Here is a 22,812-nt window from a genome sequence, read left to right on the forward strand (position 1 = left end):
AAGATTGAACTTTGAGAACAAAACCGTTTTGCTCAGGACAGTCAGTCGTATCAGATCTCTGTTGTTTTGACCATAATTTGAATGTAAGACGGCAAATTTTCTTTTAAAGGGACACAGATCATGTACTTAAAAAGCCTATCTTGTCACATGGTCACCATGTCCCCTTAGGACCTGCTACCCTTCAGGGGAAGAGTTGTTGTTTATGCAAGAGGGAACGAGTCAAGATAAATGCTGTCTGTTTACCATAGACCTGCGTACCCCACTTCCTCTTTCTCTTGGCGATGCACACCTGCTTTCCTGTTTATGCTTTGATTTTAATACTGCTGTTGCCGTGTCAATTAAAATATGTCTTTTTGAACTTCATTGTAACTTAATCTATCGTCCCCGTAAATAGAATACCTACCCTAATATGGAAAGTAGAGAATGCTAAATACCTAATTTTCTCACTTATAGGTTACTCAGAGGAGGTTAGACTAACTAGATACTAAACACTGTTACTATGGAGTAAGCGTACTCTGACCTAAATTGATTCCAAAGATAACTGCAAGCTGAACATTCTACAAAGATAAATTATATCTTTAAGAAAAGGACAATCTGTTAACTAGAATCAGGAAGTATAAGAAAGCAAAAAAAAAAAAAAAGTATATTAGTACAAAAAGCCAAAGATGGTTTAGTTGGGAAATATCAATGTCATTTAAGAATTTATGAAAAATCACTTTTTTTTTCAATCATGACTAGTAAATGGAAATTATTAAGTATCCACAATATGATGAACTTTTTATTTTTTTCAAAAGAGATTATTTTATTTTTATTTGAAAGGTAGAGTTACAGAAAGGAGAGACAGATCTTCCACCTGATAGTTCACTCCTCATACAGCCACAATGGCCGTAGCTGAGCTGATGGAGAACCAGGAGCCAGGAGCTTCCTCTAGGTCTCCCACGTGGGTGCAGAGGCCTAAGGACTTGAGCTACCCTCTACTGTTCTCCCAGACAGTAAGCAGAGAGCTGGATCAGAACTGGAGCAGCCAGGACATGAACCGGCACCCATATAGGGATAATGGCTGTGCAGCAGGAGGCTGAGACCACTATGCCATGGCACCGGCTCCTGAATCTTTCATTTAATGGCACAGTCTTCTATATTTAATTATGGAGCTCCTGCAAGCCTCTTGAATATCTTCCTTTTCTTTTAAACTCTGATTTGGAATGGTGACGTTGAACAAGTAAAAGTGGCTCCAAAAAACACAAAACTCTTACCTCTGCAGATTTACCCCCTGCAACCTGATGTTTCCCTCATCATTTAAATAATGTCACCTTTTGCTTATTCTCTCCCTACAAACAAGCACACTTGGTTTTTAAAGTTTCTTTATTTTTTAACATTTGAAGATAAGTTAAATATACATCCTATTTTAATCTGTGTCCATATCTGAATTTTTAAAAGCATTTATTTATTTTTATTGAAAAGTCAGATATACAGAGAGGAGGAGAGACAGAGAGGAAAATCTTTCAGCCACTGGTTCACTCCCCCAGTGGCTACAATGGCCAGAGCTGAGCAGATCCGAAGCCAGGCGCCCAGAGCCTCTTCCAGGTCTACCACGCGGGTGCAGGGTCCCAAGGCTTTGGACTGTCCTCAACAGCTTTCCCAGGACACAAGCAGGGAGCTGGATGGGAAGCAGGGCTGTTGGGATTAGAACCAACACCCATATGGGATCCCGGCGTGTTCAAGATGAGGACTTTAGCCACTGGAGGCTATCGCACCAGGCCCAAAATAAATGAATCTCAAAAAAGAAAAGACAAGGAAGAAGGAAAAAGTTGATTCTGCACCTGCTAGTTCACTTCCTAGATAGCTACACCACCTGCAGTTAGGCCAGGCTGAAACCAGGAGATCCAGGAGCTCCTTCCAGGTCTCCCACATGGGTGCAGGGACCCAAAATCTTGAGCTATCTTCTGCTGCTTTCCCAGGCATATTTGCAGGGAGCTGGATCAGAAGTGAAGCTGCCAGGACATAAGCCAACACCCATGTGGCTTGTTAGCCCTTGCAGTGTGTTGCTTAACCCACTGTTCCATGATGCCAATTGACATTGGTGAGGAATATAGTCTCTTTTGACCTTTTATTTAAACACACACACTAGAAATTTCCGTGTTCTTGTCTGATGTCTCTGTGATTAGACCAGGTTGTAGGTTCTTGGATGTTGTGATCTCCCTCAGGCTGTTGCACCTGTCATTCCCTGATGATGTAAATTCTGGCCATCCAGTCAGGGTATCACCCCCCAAATCTCCACTGTATAATTACTGTTTTGTTTTTTTAATTTCTCGTCCATAATAACCTGTCTGAAGTCAATATAAGACTATACAGGTGTCTTGCTCTTCATCAAAGCTTGCATCTGGATGTAGAATGATTGCCAATTCTTGTTTAATCCAGTCTTCAGCATTGATGGTTTCCAAATGCAAAATTTTCTAACTTCCTCTTCCTTTGTTATTGATATGAATTTATAAATTCATCTACTTTTAAATTCAGTACTTAATAATTGCCAGTGTTGATTTGTCCCCACTGTAGCCAAGGACATGCCCTTATCCTTTTTGAGCACATTTTACTCTTTGGAATAATAAGATTATAAAAGCTTAGCTTATACATATCCTGTCCATCCCCTGAATCCAACCGTTTTCTTTGGACTCTTCGTCCCTTTTGAAGGAGAATAGAATCAGATAGTTAATCTGATGATAGACTTGAGTTTATTGCTCCAGTAGCCACTGTGTAAGCACAAACTTAGAAACATTAGTATACCTGGTACTATTCCTTGGAGGTACAGTAAACCATTTGGGGGAAGGTGATGTTGTTTAGGTTTGCAGTTACAACAGAAAGGAAAGTGTAGTGTTACAGAATGGAAAGACTTTTATTAACAAACTTGTATCACCAATGTTTTCTTAGATCTCAGCAAAAACATAAATCATGCCAGGTTGAAGGCCAGATAGGATTCCAGTGGGCAGCGTTGGTATTGGAGGGTATGCCAGGGATAATAACTCAACTATAGCATGAAATGTGTTTAAATAACCATGTTTGATTTCCATCCATGTAGAGAAAAGTGAGAGACAGAAGGCCTCTTGAGGTCATATTTAAAGACTTTGAATGTCCTCTAGTGTGGCTCCTTGGGATTTGGGGCATTTCATAAGAAGACAAAAGGGAGTTGTGAAGATTTTTAAGTAGTGTCATAACAAGATTAATCTTGAGTTTGAGAGATTAATTCCTAAGATATGCAGAGCTTGGATTGGGAAAAGTTCCAGTTAAGTACTGTGAAAGGCTATTATAATGGTTCAGACAAGAGATAACAAGGATTTGAACTAAAATATGGAAGAAAGAAGTGAATTAGAGTAGTGGTTTTCAACCTGTGTTCCCAGAACCAGAGAGTTTAGGATAAAAGTAGGAATCAGTGATGACTTGTGAATTGAGCACCGAGTTAGAATTCTCAGTGAGTTGGGAAGTGTTCAAGTAAGTATTTGCCAGCGCTTTTAAAGTTTATATTTATTTGAAAGGCAGAATTACAGACAGAAAGAATGAACACATTTCTTTCTGCTGGTTCATTCTCCAAATACATGCAATGAGCAGGACCAAAGTTGGGAGCCAGAAGCCAAGAATTCAGTCCAGGTCTTCCACATTGGTGACAGGGTAACAGGAGCCTACTTATGTGAGCCATCAGCACTGCCTCTCAGAATCTGCATTTGCAGGTAGCTGGAGTTAGAAGCTGGAGCTGGCTGTCAGCCCCAGGTGCTGTGATGCGAGTTGGAAGCATCCTAACCATTAGACTAAACTCACAACCCTCAAATTAGAATTCCTTGAAAAAAAGCGTGATGCCTCTTAGCGAGCAAAAATACATAGAGAAGGACATTTTGTTTCTAAAAAGTTAAGGCCAATGTTTGGAGTTTTATTTTTCTTTAACTTTTTTTTTTCATTTACTTATTTGAGAGGCAGAGTTATAGAAAGGGAGGAGAGATAGAAAGAGGATCTTTGATCTGATGAGTTACTCTGCCAATGCTCGGGGCTGGGCCAGGTTGAAGCCAAGACCCAGGAACTTCATTCAGATCTCTCACGTGGGTGGCAAAAGCCAAGCCCTTATCCTTCCTCTGCTGCTTTCCCAGGTCGTTAGCAGGGAGCTTTCAAATATATATATATATTTGGCAGAGAGAGAAACATCCCCTCCATTGATTCACTCCTCAAATGCCACAAAAGCTAGGGGGCCAAGCTGAAGCTGGGAATCTGGGTTCCCTACATGGGCACCAGAAACCCAAGTTCTTGAGCCATCCCCTGCTCTCACAGAGGGTGTGCATTAACATGAAGAAGCTGATGTCAGAAGAGGAGGTGGGATTTGGATTCAGGCATTTCACAAAAGGATGCTGGCATCCCAAGCAGTGTCTTAGCCACTGTGCCAAGTGCCTGTCCCTGGACTCCTTGTTGTGGTTCCTGCTGTGCCAGGACTCCATCAGGACACGCCGTTGGCTTTGCTTTCCGTTTGTATCCCAGAGCTGTCTACCTTCAGCACCTTCTCTGCCTGTATCTTGCTCTCCCTGCTTCTCAGCCTCAAAGGTGAAGGGTACACTTCTACCCCGAGGCCTTTGCAAAGCCTGTTTCCCAGAGAGCTGCAGCACAGTTCCCTCTCCTTGATGAAATCTTGGCCAAAGTGTTACTTTCTCACTGGGGTGTACTCTGAGCTCTTCGTTGACAATCCTCTCCCCAGCCACACCCACTCTCCAGTCACTCTCTATCTTGTTTTCCCTGTGGCAGTTGTCACCTACCATACTAGATAATGTATGTATAATATGATTTGTTCCTCAACACTAGGTTTTAAACTGCACTAGAGTGGTAATTTTTGTTGTCTGTTTTCCTTAAGTGTCTGCCCTCACCAAGATGGTGCCTAACACATAGGCAGTCTGTAAACATGCATGGTTGAAAGAAGGAAGGATAGCTAAGAACATAAAGCAAGTCACCAGGCTTCTTGCTCAAAGCATATTTGAAAAGGCAAATTGAAAATGATCTGGGAAACCACGTTAACTGACATCGCTGAGCCTGTGTGCCCTGTATCCAAGTCAGTGACAGGAATTGGCCTGGATAAACTGGACCTGGGAAAATACTACATATACGAGTATTCTCAACAATCCTGTTATGTTTTCACATGTTAATAGCTGTAAGAACTCTTGTAGTAAGCTCTCCGTAGCTCACTTGACACCCAGAGGTCTGTCTGGCTCACTCACTATCGACACTTGTAACCCAGGGCAAACAGAATTCGAGGAAACACCATGTGTACTCTCTGAGAGCAAGGGGCAGTTCTTTCGAGTTAGTGGAGGTTAGGAGACTGTGCTGCTTCGGGTCAGGTCAAAGCCATGACCTGTTTGTAACGTTAACTTCTGTTGTAGGTGTTTGGGAATAAGGTAATCATTCCTTCCCTGGACGGAGACCTCTTCCAGTGGGACCGAGACCGGGAGAGCATGGAAACCGTTCCTTTCACAGTTGAATCCCTTCTCGAATCTTCTTACAAATTTGGAGATGATGTGGTTTTGGTTGGAGGAAAGTCTCTCACTACATATGGACTCGGTGCCTATAGTGGAAAGGTAAGTAAAAACATCTTAAGCTGTGATGTTACTAGTTGCAGTCTGTCATTATTTTCTCCTGAGGATATTGCTTAAAATAAGAAAATGTGAAATAAGAGGGGGAACTGAGTTTGTCTTAGATAATGGAATAAACAGCGAAGCCAGGAAGAAGAGAATTCTTAAACACAGTGTACTTCGTGTTGGATACCTTGGCGTACCTTATTTTGAAATCTTTACACTATCCCTCAGTTACCTATGTGACTTGACATTTTGGCTCACGAGGAACCCTCTAAAGGATAATAATAATCTTGATGATCAAAGTCATTGCTACTAGTCATTCTTCTAGTTGGATCCTATAATAAGATGAATCAAGAAGAGAATTTCTATTCATTTTGTGGATGAGGAAGCTGAGGCTGTAAAAGATTCAGACATTTCCAAAGTCAGAATTGAGCTACATCTGTCTGGCGAGAAAATTATAAAGCTAATAATCTTGACTTTCTTCAGTATTAACTCTGAGGATCTAAACATAATATAATGTGCTCCTTTTTGTTAAGATTTATTTATTTATTTTTATTACAAAGTCAGATATACAGAGAGGAGGAGAGACAGAGAGGAAGATCTTCCATCTAATGATTCACTCCCCAAGTGACCGCAATGGCCGGTGCTGCACCGATCCGAAGCCGGGAGCCTCTTCTGGGTCTCCCCCATGGGTGCAGGGTCCCAAAGTCTTGGGCCGTCCTTGACTGCTTTCCCAGGCCACAAGCAGGGAGCTGGATGGGAAGTGGAGCTGCCGGGATTAGAACCGGCGCCCATATGGGATCCCGGGGCGGGCAAGGCGAGGACCTTAGCTACTAGGCCACCACGCCGGGCCCATAATATGCTCTTAATATTGGGTCTTGTGACATAAATAGATTATTATGAGTAACAAACAGCATCCTTATTAAATTGTTTTTTAACCCATTAGCATTTTCTTAATCCTTTTTTTTTTTTGGAGGCAGCGAAGGGGGCAGATTTTCCACTTGTTATGCTGGTTTACTCTTCTAAAGGGACACAATGGCTGGGGCTACCAGGCTGATACGAGGAACCCTGGACTCCATCTGAGTCTCCTAAATGCATGGCAGGGGCCCGAGCACTTGGGCCATTTCTGCTGCTTTTCAGGCTCACTCACAGGGGACTAGATCAAAAGTAGAACAGCTGACAGCTAAGACATGAACAAGCATTCTGATATGACACACCAGCATGGCAGGTGGCTGTTTAACCTCCTGTTCCTCAGTGCAGCACCCAAACTCTGAACATCTTATTTGTGGGTTTAGGCTAAAAATAGGAAGACTAGGACTCTTGCATTGCTCAGACTGGGTTCTCCGTTCTCGTGTTGGGCCCATAGTATCTTCTTACTCCTACAGATGGCTTTCTGCCTTCCCCTCCCGCTTGCATCTGCATTGTCTCAGAAGGCCATGCCTTCCTGTCTGACCATTTTTGAGTATGCACTTCAATCCCTGCTTAGGGCTTAACGGGGAACTGGATCAGAAGCAGAGCAGCTGGGATTCAAACCAGAACTCTGATAGGTAATGTCTGTTGCAGGCAGTGCCTTACTCTGCTGTGCCACGGCGCCAGCCCTAGTTTCTTCTTGTGTGTTCTGTGGAAAGCCCCAAAATAAGACTAACATTATTTAAATCCTCAAACTCATTTCCCGCAGTGAATATTGCTTAGTACTTGCATGGTCCTAAATAGTTCATTTTTAGGAAGTGTTCCTGATACTTCTCACCACTTGGGTACTTCTTACACATTCCTCTAATTTCTTTTTCCTTTAAAAAAAAACAAGCACAGGGATTCTTCGAATGCGTCTGACCTCCTGTAACTCGCGTCCTTTGCTGATCAGACCTCTGTGTTTTCAGGTGAGGTACATCTGTTCCGCTCTGGGTTGTCGCCGATGGGACGGCGAGGACATGGAGGAGGAGGACATCCTGCTGCTGCAGCGCACCCAGAAGACCGTGCGCGCCGTCGGCCCTCGCAGTGGCAACGAGAAGTGTGTATTCAGAGCGGGCGCGCTTGGTGCTGTTCTCACCTTGTTCTTTCTGGAGAGATTTATGAGCCATTAAGCTGTTCCCAAAGCACGCTGTCCTGCTAGGAGAAATACAGGCCCTAACTTAAAAATGGCCTCACGGTTATTAACAAAAGACAGTACTGATGTAGTGGGGTTTGTGTGTATGTGTGTTTACAGAGAGAAAGGATTTACAGAGAGAAGGAGAGACACAGAGAGAAAGATCTTCCATCTGCTGGTTATGCTTCCCAAGTAGTCGCAATGGCTGGAGCTGAGCCAATCTGAAGCCAGGAGCCAGGAGATTCCTCCGGGTTTCCCATGCAGAGGCAGGGTCCCAAAGCTTTGGGCCGTCCTGACTGCTTTCTCAGGCCACAGGCAGGGAGCTGGATGGGAAATAGAACAGCCGGGACACAAACTGATGCCTGTAGGGGAACCTAGCGCATGCAAGACAAGAATTTAGCCACTAGGCCACCGCACAAGGCTTTTGTAGGTAGTTTCATCATGATTTAAAGATTTATTTTATCTGTTTGAAAGACAAAGTTATAGAAACAGGAGACAGATCTTGCATCCGTTGGTTCACTCCCCAATGGCTGCAGTGGTCCAGGCAGGGCCAGACTGAAGGCAGGAGTCAGGAGCTTCTCCCTGCTGTCCCATCTTGTGCTGCTTCCACAGCTGCACTTGCAGGGAGCTAGACTGAAAGTAGAGCAGCTGGGACTCAAACCAGCACCCCTATGGGATGCTGTCGTCACAGATGGCAGCTTAACTCCGCAAGGCCATCTCCCTCGTGAGTTCTTTACTCCCATTTCAGAATAATAATTCCGTTCTACTTTCTCAAACTATTAGTATATCATTTATTTGATCTAATAATCCTTTTTTTTAGAGAACCATTATGTCATGTTTATACTGAGATAATCAATTTAAAAATAAGCTGATCCTGAATCACACGCTTGATATTTTTTTTGCAACCCAGTATTTACATTTTAAATTGTCTGTGCAGTAGGAGTGACGAGCTCCCTTCCTAGCTTACGAACATGACCCAGACTTGCGGCCATTGTCCAGCCTGATGCAACACGATGCACTGTCTTTTCCTGAAAGCTGCTGTCTGCAGCTCCCTTAGGAAGGTATTTATCCTTCCAGCTTTCCGCGAGCTGTGAGGAGACCTTTGCCCCGTGCTCACAACCTGGCCTTCTTTATCGTGAAGGGATTTTGTTATCTGGAGACTTTCAATGCCCAATGGCACTCAGCCACCTCAGGTGTAAAACAGCCCAGAGAGTTCTTAGTAACTGGAGTAGAAAAGGTATAAGGTCTGAAGATATGTATTTTTACTTTTTATTGGAAAGGCAGATAGACAGAGGGGAGAAGAGGCAAAGGTCTTCCATCCGTTGGTTCACTCCCCAATGGCCGCGATGTCCAAAGCCTAGCTGATCTGAATCTGGGAGCCAGGAGCCTCTTCCAGGTCTCCCACACAGTGCTGGGTCCCGAGGCTTTAGGCCGTCCTCTACTGCTTTCCCAGGCCACAAGCAGGGAGCTGGATGGGAAGTGGGGCCGCTGGAACATGAACCAGTGCCTATATGGGATCCCAGCGTGTGTAAGGCAAGGACTTTAACCGCTAGGCTACTGTGCTGGGCCCTTGAGTATATTTTTAAAACAAATGTTGAAATTCTTTTTTTTTTTAATTTATTTATTTCTATCAAAAGACATTTAAAGAGAGAAGGACAGGCAGAGTAAAAGCTCTTCTGTCCGCTGGCTGGCCCCTCAAGTGGCCACAACAGCCAAGCCGGTACCCACATTGGATCCTAACACGTACAAGGCGAGGACTTAGGAGAGACAGAGAGAGAAGTCTTCCATTTGCTGGTTCATTTCCCAAATAGCTGCAACAATCAGAGCTGAGCCGTTCCGAAGCCAGGAGCCAGGAGCTTCTTCTGGGTCTCCCATGTGGGTGTAGGATCCCAAGACTTTGGGCCATCCTCTGCTGCTCTCCCAGGTCATAAGCAAGGAACTGGATCAGGAAGTGGAGCACTGGAACTTCAATTGGTGCCTTTATGAGGATGCCAGCACTGGCAGGCAGAGGATTAGCCTACACCACTGCGCTGACTCCCGATCATGCTGCTTATTAATTATTGGAGAAAACTTCACTACTGCCATTTTATGGCTAAGGACATTGAAACTTAGGAAAGGATGAATGACTTGTAACATCTTGGCCATTTAAGAGGCAAGACAGACTACATGCTGCCATATTTTAAGATGACTTTGATACGTTTTGAGAGTCACTCGCTTTGGAAATGGCAGTTAATGTTTGAGAGAAAATCCATCCCAAACCTGTTGTTAGTCCCTTAGTCTGAGAACTGTTGCTAGGGTCAGGACCTGCTGTGGGGCAGGGGCGCCCTCTTGTGGCGTAAATCAGCAGAGCAGCCTTTCCCAGAGGTTATTCTGTTGAATTGTTCTTGTTCTGCTCCTGAGGTTTTAATTTACTGCTTCTGTGTAGAAGCATCTGTAGCACTTGGTCCTTTTGTTCAGACGTAAATTTCTAAAACACACTTTTGTGAATTTAAGGTGGAATTTCAGTGTTGGCCACTTTGAACTTCGGTATATTCCAGACATGGAAACTAGAGCCGGATTTATTGAAAGCACCTTTAAGCCCAGTGAGAACAAAGAAGAGTCTAACATTATTTCAGATGTGGAAGAACAGGAAGCTGGCACTATGGACACGGTGATAAAGGTCTCGGTTGCTGACTGGAAGGTCATGGCATTCAGCAAGAAGGGAGGACATCTGGAGTGGGAGTACCAGGTAGTGAAGGCCACTGCGGCCTGTATACCTCCATGTCTGCCTTTTCCGGTTTGACCACGCTGACCGGGTGGGGAGAAATAACTGCTGTTGTTTTAAGAGATGGTACTTTAGATTTTAGTGGTACTTTATGAATTGGCAGTGTATAAATATTGCTTAGATTATTTAAAATCTTCCTCTCGTTTTTGTTTAGTTTTGTACTCCAATTGCATCCGCCTGGCTGGTGAAGGATGGGAAAGTCATTCCCATCAGCCTTTTTGACGATACAAGTTACACACCTAACCAGGAAGTCTTGGAAGAGGAGGAAGACATAGTCGAAGCAGCCCGAGGAGCCACAGAGAGCAGTGTTTATTTGGGTGAGAGAAATCTCTTATCTAAAGACGTTATCCAGATCATATCCTTTCACTTTTTAAATGTTTATTTGCTCATTCGTTTAAACGGCAGTAAGACAGAGACAAATATCTTCCACCTGCTGGCTTACTCTCTCTGCTGATGGCACGAACCAGGGTTGGAACAGGCTAAAGTCTGAAGCGTGGACCTCCATCCAGGTTTCCCATGTGGGTGACAGGCCCCCGGGCACTCAGGCCCTCTTCCGCTGCTTTCCCAGGCACACAAGCGGGGAGTCGTATCAGAAGTGGAGCTGAGGCAGCGCTGTGGTGTAGCACGTAATGGCATGGTATCCCATGTGGGCACTGGTTAAAATCCCAGCTGCTCCCTGTGATGCAACTCCCTGCTAATACACCTGGGGAAGCTGTGGAAGATGGCCCAGGTCCTTGGGTCCCACATCCGTGTGGGCAACCTGAAAGAAGTTCATGGCTCCTGGCTTCAGACTGGCCCAGTTCTGGCTGATATGGTCATTTAGGGAATGAGTCAATAGACAGAAGAGCTTTAGTTCTGACTCCTGCACTCTGAAAAAAAGTGGAGCAGTGAGGTCTTGAACTGGTGTCTGTATGGGTCATGATGCCAGCCTCTGTATTATTACCCAGTTCCCAATCTGTAGCTTTAATGCCAAATACATTCCGTAGTTTAGATTTCCCTGCAGGTTCTTTTCTTGGTTTCCATTCTTACTATTTTTCCGTTTGTGAATTCTGAAAATTTTAATTACTGTAGTATATTCTTTTGATTAGAGGCCTACATTAGTAAGGATTAAAAGTTGTTTTCATTCTATATGGTATTGTAAAATTACAAGACTACTTCAAAAATTTGATGGAAATGAAAGTGAAAGGTAAGTTTGTCTTGGTGCACAAAATTTTGAAATCTGTGAATACAGAATATCTCCAGGGAATTCAAGAAAAAAAAATGTACAGTATGTAGAAACTGTGTGTATTTTTCCATGTACTGTTTGAAGTACTCTCCTATATAAACTTAAGGTCTTTAACTCTATGTGTGTTTGTATTGACATCTAGCTGAGGCTTTGGGGTCAGTGCTGTGGTGCAGTTAGTCAGTCTGGTGCTTGCCAGTGCCCCATAGAAGAGGGCTTGTTTGAGTCCCAGCCACTCTTTTTCCCAACCAGTTTCCTGCTACTGTCCCTAGGGAGGCAACAGAGGTTAGTCTAAGTCCTTCAGGTCCTGCTATTCATGTCGGAAACCAGGGCGGAGCTCCTGACTCGTGTCTTCATCCTGGCCCAGACCTGGCCGTTGTGGCCATGTGGGGAGCGAACCAGCAGTCAGAAAAACATTTTTGTCTGTCGCTCTGCTTTTCAAGTAAATAAATAAATATTACAAGGAAAAAAAGAAGATTTAAAGTTTTGGTGGGGAGTGGAGGCATTCCTACATATCCACCCTACCAACCTGAAGAATGAAAGCAAAATTCTGATGTGCCTCCTGGCCATTGAGAGCGTTTACTACAATACATCTTGACCACGCTGGAGTCTGATTGGAATCACAGCATCATAAGATTCTATCAGTCTCAATGACGTGCAAGAATTTGAAGGGATAACATAGCTCATATGTACTATGATCATATTTAAGTTGTTAGTAGTATAATGCTGGAATCATAAGTGGTAAGGTACACTTTTTGTTGAATAATCATTGAGTACCATGTGGCAATTCTTTGAAAAGAATCATTAGAATTAATCTGCTTTTATTAAATCAAAATGAAATTTTAAAAAAAAATCATTGCCTAATCACAGTGTCCTCTCATTCAGGGATGTATAGAGGCCAGCTGTATATGCAGTCATCCGTCAGAATTTCAGAAAAGTTTCCCACAAGTCCCAAAGCCTTGGAATCCGTCAATAACGACAATGCAATTATTCCTCTGCCAACAATCAAATGGAAGCCCTTAATTCGTAAGTGAACGATAAACCTTCATAAATAGCTTCGGATATTACAGAGATTAGAACTAACTTATATTTTACATCTTATTGGTAAGCCGTGGCGATGCTTCAGGTGTTAATCATGACAATTTAGAGCAGTTTTTCTTAGAAGCAGCAGTTGCTTCTATACAAAGAAATGTTAGTCCATGATTTCTCTCTATAATTTAGAAAATGTCTTAACCATGTCAGAGTAACATTTATCCCTTAATACTTGTATTTAGAATATTTAGGTAACATTTTCTGACTGTCAGTTCATAATTTTTGAGACACTCTGAGACCATGTGCTTTTCAAGGGGAAGAAAGGATCCATTTACAGCACGGGCTTACACTGAGTGGCGGTTGAGTTTACTCGGCGTCTGAGCACAGCCGTCTTCACTGTCGCTTTCCTTGTAGATTCCCCTTCCCGGACTCCCGTCTTGGTGGGATCTGATGAATTTGACAAATGCCTCAGTAACGATAAGTTTTCTCACGAGGAATACAGCAATGGGGCACTTTCGATTCTACAGTATCCATATGGTAAGTGTGCCTTCTCCTGATGGAAATGATCGTTTAACTTGGCAATTTAGAATTCCTGCAATAGGGGTAGCAAGCACCTGTGAGGCAATATTGTGTGAATGGAGGCTGAGCGTACAAGGTGCAAAGACAGCTTGGTGGGGTTCAGGTCCCCTTGTTGCCACAAAGTGGGTGGTTGAGCACACCTGACTGCCCTGTAGCCCGGTGCCTTTACCTGTAAGACAGAGATGGTAATCCACATATCCAGTCATTGGGTTCTTAGGAGTTCTCAGTCAGAATTCATACAAAGCTTCAGCACCATGCCTGGCACATAGTGTCAGAAGACATTGCTTCGTTGTATTAGCTGTCATTTGTCAGCCTACATGATAAAGACCATAAAAATGGCCCACATAATGAAGAAAACAAATGTTTCCCATAGCGCTACATGAAAGTCATATAAACGTAGTTGTTTTAAGTTTGTCCTCAGACCAGAGAGTTTAGTGCATGTGTCGCAGATAGATGAAATTGGCATGAGTCACGTTCTCATGGGGAGTAGTGTTTGGCCTATTTATTAAAATGCCAGTCGGGATACCTGCATCCCAGAATGCCCAGGTTCAATACCCACTTCAAGCTGCTGGCTCCAGCTTCCTGTTAATGCAGACCCTGGGAGCAGTAGCAATGGCTCAGATCGTTGAGTTCCTGGCAGTTCTGAGGGAGACCTGGAACTTGGGTTCCCACCTCCCAACTTCAGCCTGCCCCGCTGCTGACCGGCGCAGGCACTCAGAGAGTGAGCCAAGGAATGGGAGTCCATGTGCACGCCTCACTATCTTTATCTGCCTCTCTTTTTTTTTTTTAAGATTTGTTATTTTTTTTTATTTATTTATTTGAAAGGCAAAGTTACAGAGAGAGAAGAAGAGACACAGAGAATCTTCCATCTACTGGTTTATTCCACAAGTAGCCACAACAGCCAGGGCTGGGACAGGCAGAAGCCAGGACTCCCGAGCGTCTTCTGGGTCTCCCATGTAGGCGCAGGGGCCTCAGTACTTAGGCCACTCTGCTGCTGTCCCAGGTGCATTAGCAAAGAGCTAGACTGAAAGTGCAGCAGCTAAGACTTGAACCTACACCCATTTGGAATGTCAGCTTCACAGATGGAGGTTCAGCATGCTATACTACAATACTAACCCCTCAAATTTTTAAAATTAAAAAAAAATCTGTATATATTTCTGTTATAGTAAGCAGTCTTTTTTAGAAAGACTTCTTTATTTATTTGAAATGTAGAGTTAAGGAGAGACAGAGAGATCTTCCAACCTCTGGTTCACTCCTCAAGTGGCCACAGGACAGGAGCCTGGCCAGCACCAAGCCAGGAGCCAGGAGGCTAATCTGGTTACCCATATGGGTGGCAGGGATACCAGCACTTGGGACATCTTCATCTTACATAGCAGTTTTTAAGAATTAGGATATATTTGTGTGTAAAAGTCTTCTGACTAGTATTTTAAAAGCCCTCAAATCTATATCAAACAAAAACATAGATTTCTTGTTAGTTACCTATGAAACTAGAACTAAAAATGTGTTGTGTAACTTAATTTTTTTTTAAAGAAAAAGTGCCTGGAGAAAGCTTAAGACAACAGTCTTTCTTTGATATTGATCAAAAGACAAGAGAGAGATGTTCTGCTTAGCAGTTGAGATGCTTCCTCCCATGTCATTTCAGACGGGTCTGCCCAGGTAGCACAAAAGCTAAAACTGATTCTGACAGCCAGAAATGAACCAGAGAGCAAGATGGAGATGCTCTACTTGCAGTCTGTGAAGAATGATTGATTGGTGGTAAAAACAAAACAAAACGGATATTTTGCTGATCTCAAGCAAAAGGAAAACAATATATTTTGAAAGAAGATTGAGTATTTGAAGTGTTTTGTTAATAATGAGCTAATGAATGGGGAGACCTTTAAGGTTTCTTTTCTAGTCTTATTTACTATACTTATTTTTTTTATTTTTTCTTAAGATTTATTATTTATTTTTATTACAAAGTCAGATATACAGAGAGGAGGAGAGACAGAGAGGAAGATCTTCCATCCGATGATTCACTCCCCAAGTGAGCGCAATGGCCGGTGCTGTGCCGATCCGAAGCCAGGAGCCAGGAGCTTCCTCCAGGTCTCCCATGCAGGTGCAGGGTCCCAAAGCTCTGGGCCATCCTCGACTGCTTTCCGAGGCGACAAGCAAGGGGAAGTGGAGCTGCCGGGATTAGAACCGGTGCCCATATGGGATCCCGGCACTTGCAAGGTGAGGACTTTAGCTGCTAGGCCACGCCACCGAGCCCTACTATACTTATTTTTTCTTAATTTATTTATTTTTATTGGAAAGGCAGATTAGATTTATGGAGAGACAGGGAAAGCTCCTTTGTCTGCTGGTTTACTCCACAAGTGGCCGCAATAGCCACAGCTGAGCCAATCCAAAGCTAGGAGCCAGGTCTTCCACGCAGGTGCAGGGACCCAAGGGTTTGGTTCATCCTCTGCTGCTTCCCAAGCCATAGGCAGGAGCTGGATGGGGAGTGGAGCAGCCAGGACATGAACTGGTGCCCATATGGGATCCTGGCATGTGCAAGGTGAGGATTTACCCATTGAGCCATTACATAAGGCCCTTATTATTTACTATAAAGGAAACTTAAGATGCTTGAGAAATAAAGGGAAAATGTACATGTGTGTGTGTGTAAAGATTCATTTATGTTTTATTTGAAATACAGAGTTACAGACAGAAAGACAGAGAAAAGGAGGTGGGCCAGTCCAAAGCCAGGAGCCAGGAGCTTCATCTGGGTTTTCCATATGATTGCAGGGGCCCAAGAACAGCACTATTCCTCTAGGCATGTTAGCAGGGAGCTGGATCAGAATTAGAGCAGCCGGGCCTCAAACTGTTTAATGCTGGCACCACAGGCAGAGGTATAACTTACACCATGCTGCCAGCCCCCAAGATCTCTACTTAATGAAAAAGAAAAGCAAGGGTGCAGCATCTTGGCATTGCAAAAGAAGCTGTCACCTGCGATACCAGCACCCCCTAGGTACACTGGGTTCCAATTCCAGCTGCTTCGCTTCCAAGGCAGCTCTGGACTAATGCGAATGACCCATGTGCTTGGGTTCCTGCCGCCTGCATTGGGAGATCCAGACGGAGTTGGGCTGCCGCCATTCAGGGAGTGAATGAGAGATCTCTGTCACTCTGCCTTTCAAATAAACGAGTAAGGTTTTTAAAATGAAAAAAAGAGAGAGATTAAAAGAAAAAAGAAGGCAAGGGAAGATTCTGAAATGAGCTAGAAATGAAAACTTTGGTGAAAGAAGGAGTTAGTGTTTTAAATCAAAGAAAAATAATTTTAACAGTTAAAGATGCCCTGTTTCAACCTCTCTTTCGAAGACAATCCCTTTTAATACTTGTTTTTGAAGATAACGGATACTATCTGCCATACTACAAGAGGGACAGGAACAAGCGGAGCACCCAGATCACCGTGAGATTCCTGGACAACCCCAGTTACAGCAAGAACATCCGCCGGAAGGACCCCGTGCTCCTGCTGCACTGGTGGAAGGAGATCCTGGGGACCATCCTGTTCTGTATCATAGCAACAACCTTCATTGTGCGCCGGCTCTTCCATCCTCATCCCCACAGAGTAAGGCAGCTCTGAGGCCCTCAGAGATTTCAGAGTGTCGGAAGTACAGAACACCACGTGCACTGTGATGGCAGGTGCCCTGTAGTGCTGCTGTAAAATCGCTGCTGCCTTTGCCGTCAGGTGTCACTTCCTGATAGGGCTACCCTCTGAGAAACACATCGCTCGGTAACTTTAGTCATTATGTAAACGTTCCAGAGGACAGTTACTCAAACCTATATGCCATGGCACACCTAGGCTATGTGCTATGGCCAGCTACTCCAGGGCTACAAGCTGATAAGCATGTCACAATACTGAACAGCCGTGACGCGGTGGTAAACATCTATGTGTGTCCACAGTCAAAATATTGGGTGACGGGAATTTTTCAACTCCAGTAAAATGGTGTGCACCCCGGTAGTGTATGTGGTCTCTGGCCAACTGCATTTTGGATGCATGACCCTGTTCTCATTGCTGCTGCTTTGCTCCGCGTTCACTCCTCAGCCCTCTGCCATCTGGCTTCCACGCCTCCCGTCTCCCACCGAAGCTGATCTTGCCAAAGTGTTCAGTTTTCTTTTTGTTATGCACACCTTCCAGTCCTTGTCTAGCTGAGCTCCTCATGCTTGACCCCACTGAACACCCCCCTTTCACCTGTGGTCCCTGGCTGCCTTGACACCATGCTGTCTGGATGTGGTGTGAATGCCTCCGACCTCACCTTCCTCACCCTCTCCTAGTAACAGAAATTCGTCAGGGCTCTCTTTCTTCTGCTCATTCCACAAACTCTCTCCCTGCCTCGTCTCCCCCACATGCCCAGCTCCAGCGGTTTCCTCATCTGCTTCTCTGGAGCCGCTCTCTGGTTGGTGCTATGCGGGTACCTTGACTGAGCCAATCCCGGGCAGTAGTCAGTTCCATCCCTCTCCTGTGCCCAGCCTGTTCTGGTGTTTCACTCCCTGGATGAATTGCACCACCATATGCAGTCACCAGGTACTGTCAACGTCTTCCCTCTAAATGCCTTTCATTTTCACACCTTCCCCACCTCCCAATTTCCGTTTCCTTCGCACTGATGCTGTTACCTCTCTCTGGAATTACTAGAATGCCCTCCAACTGGTCCCAATACTCTATGTGTCCATTCTGTCTCTCCCTGTGTCCATTTCTGTCTCCACACCCTAACTCTCTAGCTGCATTTCCTGGCAGCTGACTCATTATTGTCACTATCATAAAGTCGGGTCTTCCTAGAACAACCAGGTTCTGAATGCTGTGCACCTGCCGTCCCATCACTATCCCCCCATCCCTTCCTCCTTGCTCCACCAGGCTCAGTTACCATGCTGAGCTGCTTTCAGCCCCTCCCACATGGCATGCTCTTCCCCAGCCTAATGGTGCTTCCCCCTTGGACCTGGCCTCTGAGGTATTTAGCTCCCTGCCTCCTCTCCGTCCCTTCTCACATGCTTAACTCCTGGATACTTCTTCCATTTGGAATTAGTCATCATGTCCTCGGGGAAGTCTTCGTTTACTCCTGATTCTGAGTTAAATCCCCTGCCTGTGTCTTAGAACAGCCTATAACCCTTATGTTGGCGTATTTAACAGGCAATCCCAAATTTCTCTCCCTGCGACTGCACCGTGCATTTTTAAAGACAAGAACCCAGACTGCATCATTTACCACCACCTCCCCTTCTACAGTGCCTGGAACATAATCAGAGCTCAGAAAAGATTTGTTGAGACAATCGAGGACTAAGCAGATGCTCTACAATACCCCTGGTGGCTGTGATAATCGTTAACATTCTCTGGAAAAGATTTTAGTTGCTGGCAATGAGGCATTGCCAAATTCAATTCCCTGTTGTTGGAAAGTTGACTGGGAAAGAGCTGCCTCTGGTCGTGCCAGGAAGCTTGCACACATGCTGCATGTGTGTAACTGTCTGTCTTTTTTATGTCTTGGAGTGTTTTACACTTATACTCTGAGTGTAAAGGAACAAGACTTTCGAAACACCAGAGGGATTAACAGTGGGAAGATGAACTTTTTTTCCTTTAGAAAGAGAAATGCTTTCTCTCGTGCTCCCGTTCGCTGCTTTTGCTTTACTCAGTATTATTTATTTTCCAATATCATTATAGTTCAGCTTTATACTGGTGATGATTTCATTTTCTGCCCTAACAGCAAAGGAAGGAGTCTGAAACTCAATGTCAGACCGAAAATAAATACGACGCTGTAAGTGGTGAAGCCAGTGACAGTAGCTGGAATGATCTGAAAATCTCTGGATACGTGTCGCGGTAAGAGTCTCATATGGTCAGGTGTGCTGTCACTTCAGCCATTTGATTCAAACAAGTGACTTCTATGATCTTGCTGAAGGATCTTTTTTATGTGTGAATATCTAAAATATAACTTAACCCTCAAGTAACTCACATTTATTAAAAGTGGTATGTACTCTAAGAGGGACAAGAATAGATTGTTATGAGAGTTAACATTTTCAACCACCAAATTGTTTTTATTTGAGTGACTTCATTATTGAAAATTTGTCATTAATAATACCAAATACTATTATATTTATTATATATTTAGTATTATATAAGTCTCCGTGTTTTTTATAATCCTTAATTACTTGTTTCAACTTTTATTCTGTCTAGAATAGGAACTAGAGAAGTTGGGGGGGAATATCAATAAAGTCAAACGATTTGGGGTCTGGCAATGTGGCATAGTGGATTAAGCTGCCTAATGTAACATGGGCATCCCAAATGGACACTGATTCAAGTCTCTGTTGCCCCACTTTCAATCTAGCTCCCTGTTAATGTACCTGGGGAAGAGAAAAAAAAATTTTTTTAATTTTTATTTGAAAGGCAGAGTTACAGAGAGAGATCTCCCATTTGCTGGTTCACGTCCCCCAAGTAGCCATAATGGCCAGAGCTGAGCCAGTCAGAAGCAAGGAGCCAGGAGCTTCTTCTGGGTGTCTCCCACATGGGAGAAAGCAACATCTTTCGCTGCTATCCCAGGCACATTAGCAGGGAGCTGGATCAGAAGTGGAGCAGCCAGGACTCATGCTGGTGCATATGCGATGCTGGCTGTGCTGGCCCAGCGGACTTCTCCTGCCACACACAGCACAGCCCCTCCCAAAGCTGAAAAAAACACATAAAGGAGATAGAAGAGGGAAATGGGTTAGCTAAAAGTAAGCAGTTCAAGTAATTTGAAGGTAAAATGAAGGCAGTGAAGCAATTTGTCATTTGTAAAATGACAAATTGTCGATTTGTGGTACAAGAAATGGTGTCAGGATTCATTTTTCATATCACAGGGATTATCCTACTTTTTTCCCTGCTGGTTTACCATAGCAATATAGCTCTGTCCCTTTAATGATAGGGGACAGAGAAGGGACATTGCTGATTAACACGTGGACTACTTGATTTATGACAGAAAGAGTGGAAAATAATGGGTACGTTTTGTGCTAGGACTCTCCTGAGAAGCAGGCCTGACAGGAGACATGCACACAGGAAGATTGTAGAGATGGAATTAAGGATAATGTACAGAGTAGTCTGCAAAAAGCTTAGGAAACAAAGCTATACATGGGTTTCAAAAGTGTGTTTTGTTTGTTTGTTTGTTTGTCTGTTTGTTTTTGCACTCAGATTCAGTCTGAGTCTCTCATGTGGGTGGCAGAACACCAAGTCTTGCCAGCACCTGCTACCTCCCAGGCACATTGCAGAAAGCTGGGTCCGAAGCAGCGGATCTAAGACTCAGACTGATTCTCAGCTATTCGATGGGTGTGTCCTGAGTGCTGGCTTACTGTGACACAGCTGTCCCACTACACCACAACACCTACCTCTTGGGTCCATTTTTAATTGTTAAAAATTACTTATGTCATTTGACTTACTATACTGATTCATTCTTTTGCTGTTGTTTAAAGGTTGATCTCTGTTCTTTAACATGCACCCATAAACATATTCATAACAAGTTAAGAAAGAAATCTTTGTAACAATTGCAGACTTCCTTCCCAGAACCAGTCATGTCTGATACTCATAACTACCTTCTTCCGCCACCCATCCCACACTCCTTTTGTCTTTAACTAGCACCTGGTAGGGTGACCCCAGTCTTTAAAACCTTCAGTGTCTAGGCTGTTAGTCCTGCCTGGATTAAATAGTGGGGTTTTCCGTTGACCTTAATCCCAGGCATGGTAATACCAAGAGGCCCATTGGGGCATTCCTGTATCCCAGACGCATTCATCCTGAGCTGCATCATGGAGGCGCAGCCCAGTTTCCCGTCGGTAGTCAGGCTCTGGCATCCCAGCCTGCACTCTTGGCTAGTGGAGTAAAGGTGTGGGGAGGAGCTCAGCATCACCATCTGTCAGTGCTAACTTTCAGCTCAATGGAAATCATCCCAGCTCCCGGTGAAAATACTGGGCCAACAGTGCCTAATGTGGTGGGACAAAAAAACAGGCCTTTTGCTCGTGGGTCACCAGGGTAATGGTGAGTGCCACTCCCTTTTCCATCCCTGTTTTCCTGCACCTGTAAATTCTGACCATGGGAGAAGCAACACCATATACTGGTTGCTGATTGGAGCATACACAGCTTCCTGGGGAATCCTGTCCGAGCCCTGCAGGCATTGCCTCCCTAGCTAGGGCTTTCCTGAGTCCTCCAAAGGCCAGTCCCTCTCTCTGTCAATCCAGTTGCCTCAGGATAGTGAGAAAATGGGTAAAACAGATGCATTCCACACAAAGCAGCAGTTACTAGGTAACTAACAGATAAAGAGGGCTACTTTAGGACCCTTGCTAATGAGGATGCTGGCTGATAGCTCACTGGGCCTTCCACACCAGCAGGCAGTGCAGAGGCAACAGGGCACCCAACGGTGCCCTCACAGGAAACCCCTGCGGAAACCCATTCACCCCTGGCCCCAGAAAGGGGTGAGCAGGGCAGTGTTTCAGGCTTTGGGAGAAGGAAAGCTGGGCCTGCCTTGGAGTAAGCTTCAGGTCCGTGGGGAAAGAACGTACTTGGAGAAACACAAGCATGTGGAAAAGAAGCCGTGACCTGACACACCGAATCTGGCCCTGCTGATTCGGTGGTCGTCATGAGTGAGGTCCCATCTGAGCGTGATCATGGTTGCAAGAGTTAAGTCAGGATGGAGTCAGAGGAGAGGGCTTTCTTAAGTAACAGTGCATCTTGTCAAGAGAATTGGAATTCTGTGCTCTAAAATTGAATTCAGGCTAAATCAAATTTTCTGGAACTTTATTTACTAGGAGTATAGCTGTTGTTTTAATGTGAGATTCCTATAATACAATACTACTACCTAAAGCACTTGAATACCTATTATGTCCTAAGTGCTATTAACTCTGGGTTTAGTCCTGAGTTCAAATCCATAGTCTCTCTTGTCATTTACCAGCTGAGGCCTCCGAAACATGATCACATTTCTAGGGTCTAAAATCATGGAAGATGTTATTTTTTTTTTTTTTGTATAAAATATACCCATTTTCACAGAGGTGTTTTTCTTAATAAAGGAAGATAATTCAGTTCACTCTCCAGGAATGGAAGGTTAACTCTACGGGCTAATGCCTTTGGGAGCTGCATTTGTACACGTGGTATGTTAACTGGCTATATTTAGGAATGCGGGTTATTACTTTCCCTCTCTGCGAAGGTAATTGGCCTGTGGAGGATTGCCAATCTCGCTTCTCCTAGCTCCGTGCTTCGGCCAGCTGAGACAACTGCTAAATGTCTGTAAGAGTGCAAGCCAGCCTTGTAAGAGACACCATAGTCTGTCTCATTCAGGTCTCCCCATGTGATGGGAGTGATCTCCCAGCATGCAGGCTTTCATTCATTTATGCAATTTATGAGTTTTTTTCAGCATACAATTGTTAGGCCTTCATCTTGTCAGGAAGTACCTATTAATACAAAGGGTCTGGAAACACAAAGAGAGGCAAAAAAAATGCTTTCCTTCTCCATGGAGGTAACGCATGTAGTGGTGGGGATGGGTGCAAGCAAGCTGCATACAAATAACTGCTAAATAGAGTAAGTTTAAAC

At 44.2% G+C, this 22,812-nt stretch overlaps 1 protein-coding gene across 1 annotated transcript in view; it reads left to right on the top strand.

Moving 5' to 3' along the window:
- Positions 1-22,812, top strand: part of EIF2AK3 (eukaryotic translation initiation factor 2 alpha kinase 3) — a 69,226-nt gene that overhangs the window by 29,660 nt on the left and 16,754 nt on the right. Inside the window, exons 3-10 of the mRNA XM_058667642.1 lie at positions 5,403-5,597; positions 7,472-7,602; positions 10,171-10,405; positions 10,596-10,758; positions 12,549-12,689; positions 13,110-13,232; positions 16,634-16,854; positions 18,977-19,089. Coding sequence (XP_058523625.1) covers positions 5,403-5,597; positions 7,472-7,602; positions 10,171-10,405; positions 10,596-10,758; positions 12,549-12,689; positions 13,110-13,232; positions 16,634-16,854; positions 18,977-19,089 — 1,322 coding nt within the window. The remainder of the gene's footprint in view (positions 1-5,402; positions 5,598-7,471; positions 7,603-10,170; positions 10,406-10,595; positions 10,759-12,548; positions 12,690-13,109; positions 13,233-16,633; positions 16,855-18,976; positions 19,090-22,812) is intronic.

This window comes from Ochotona princeps, chromosome 8 (assembly GCF_030435755.1).
Source record: "Ochotona princeps isolate mOchPri1 chromosome 8, mOchPri1.hap1, whole genome shotgun sequence".
NCBI lineage: Eukaryota > Metazoa > Chordata > Mammalia > Lagomorpha > Ochotonidae > Ochotona > Ochotona princeps.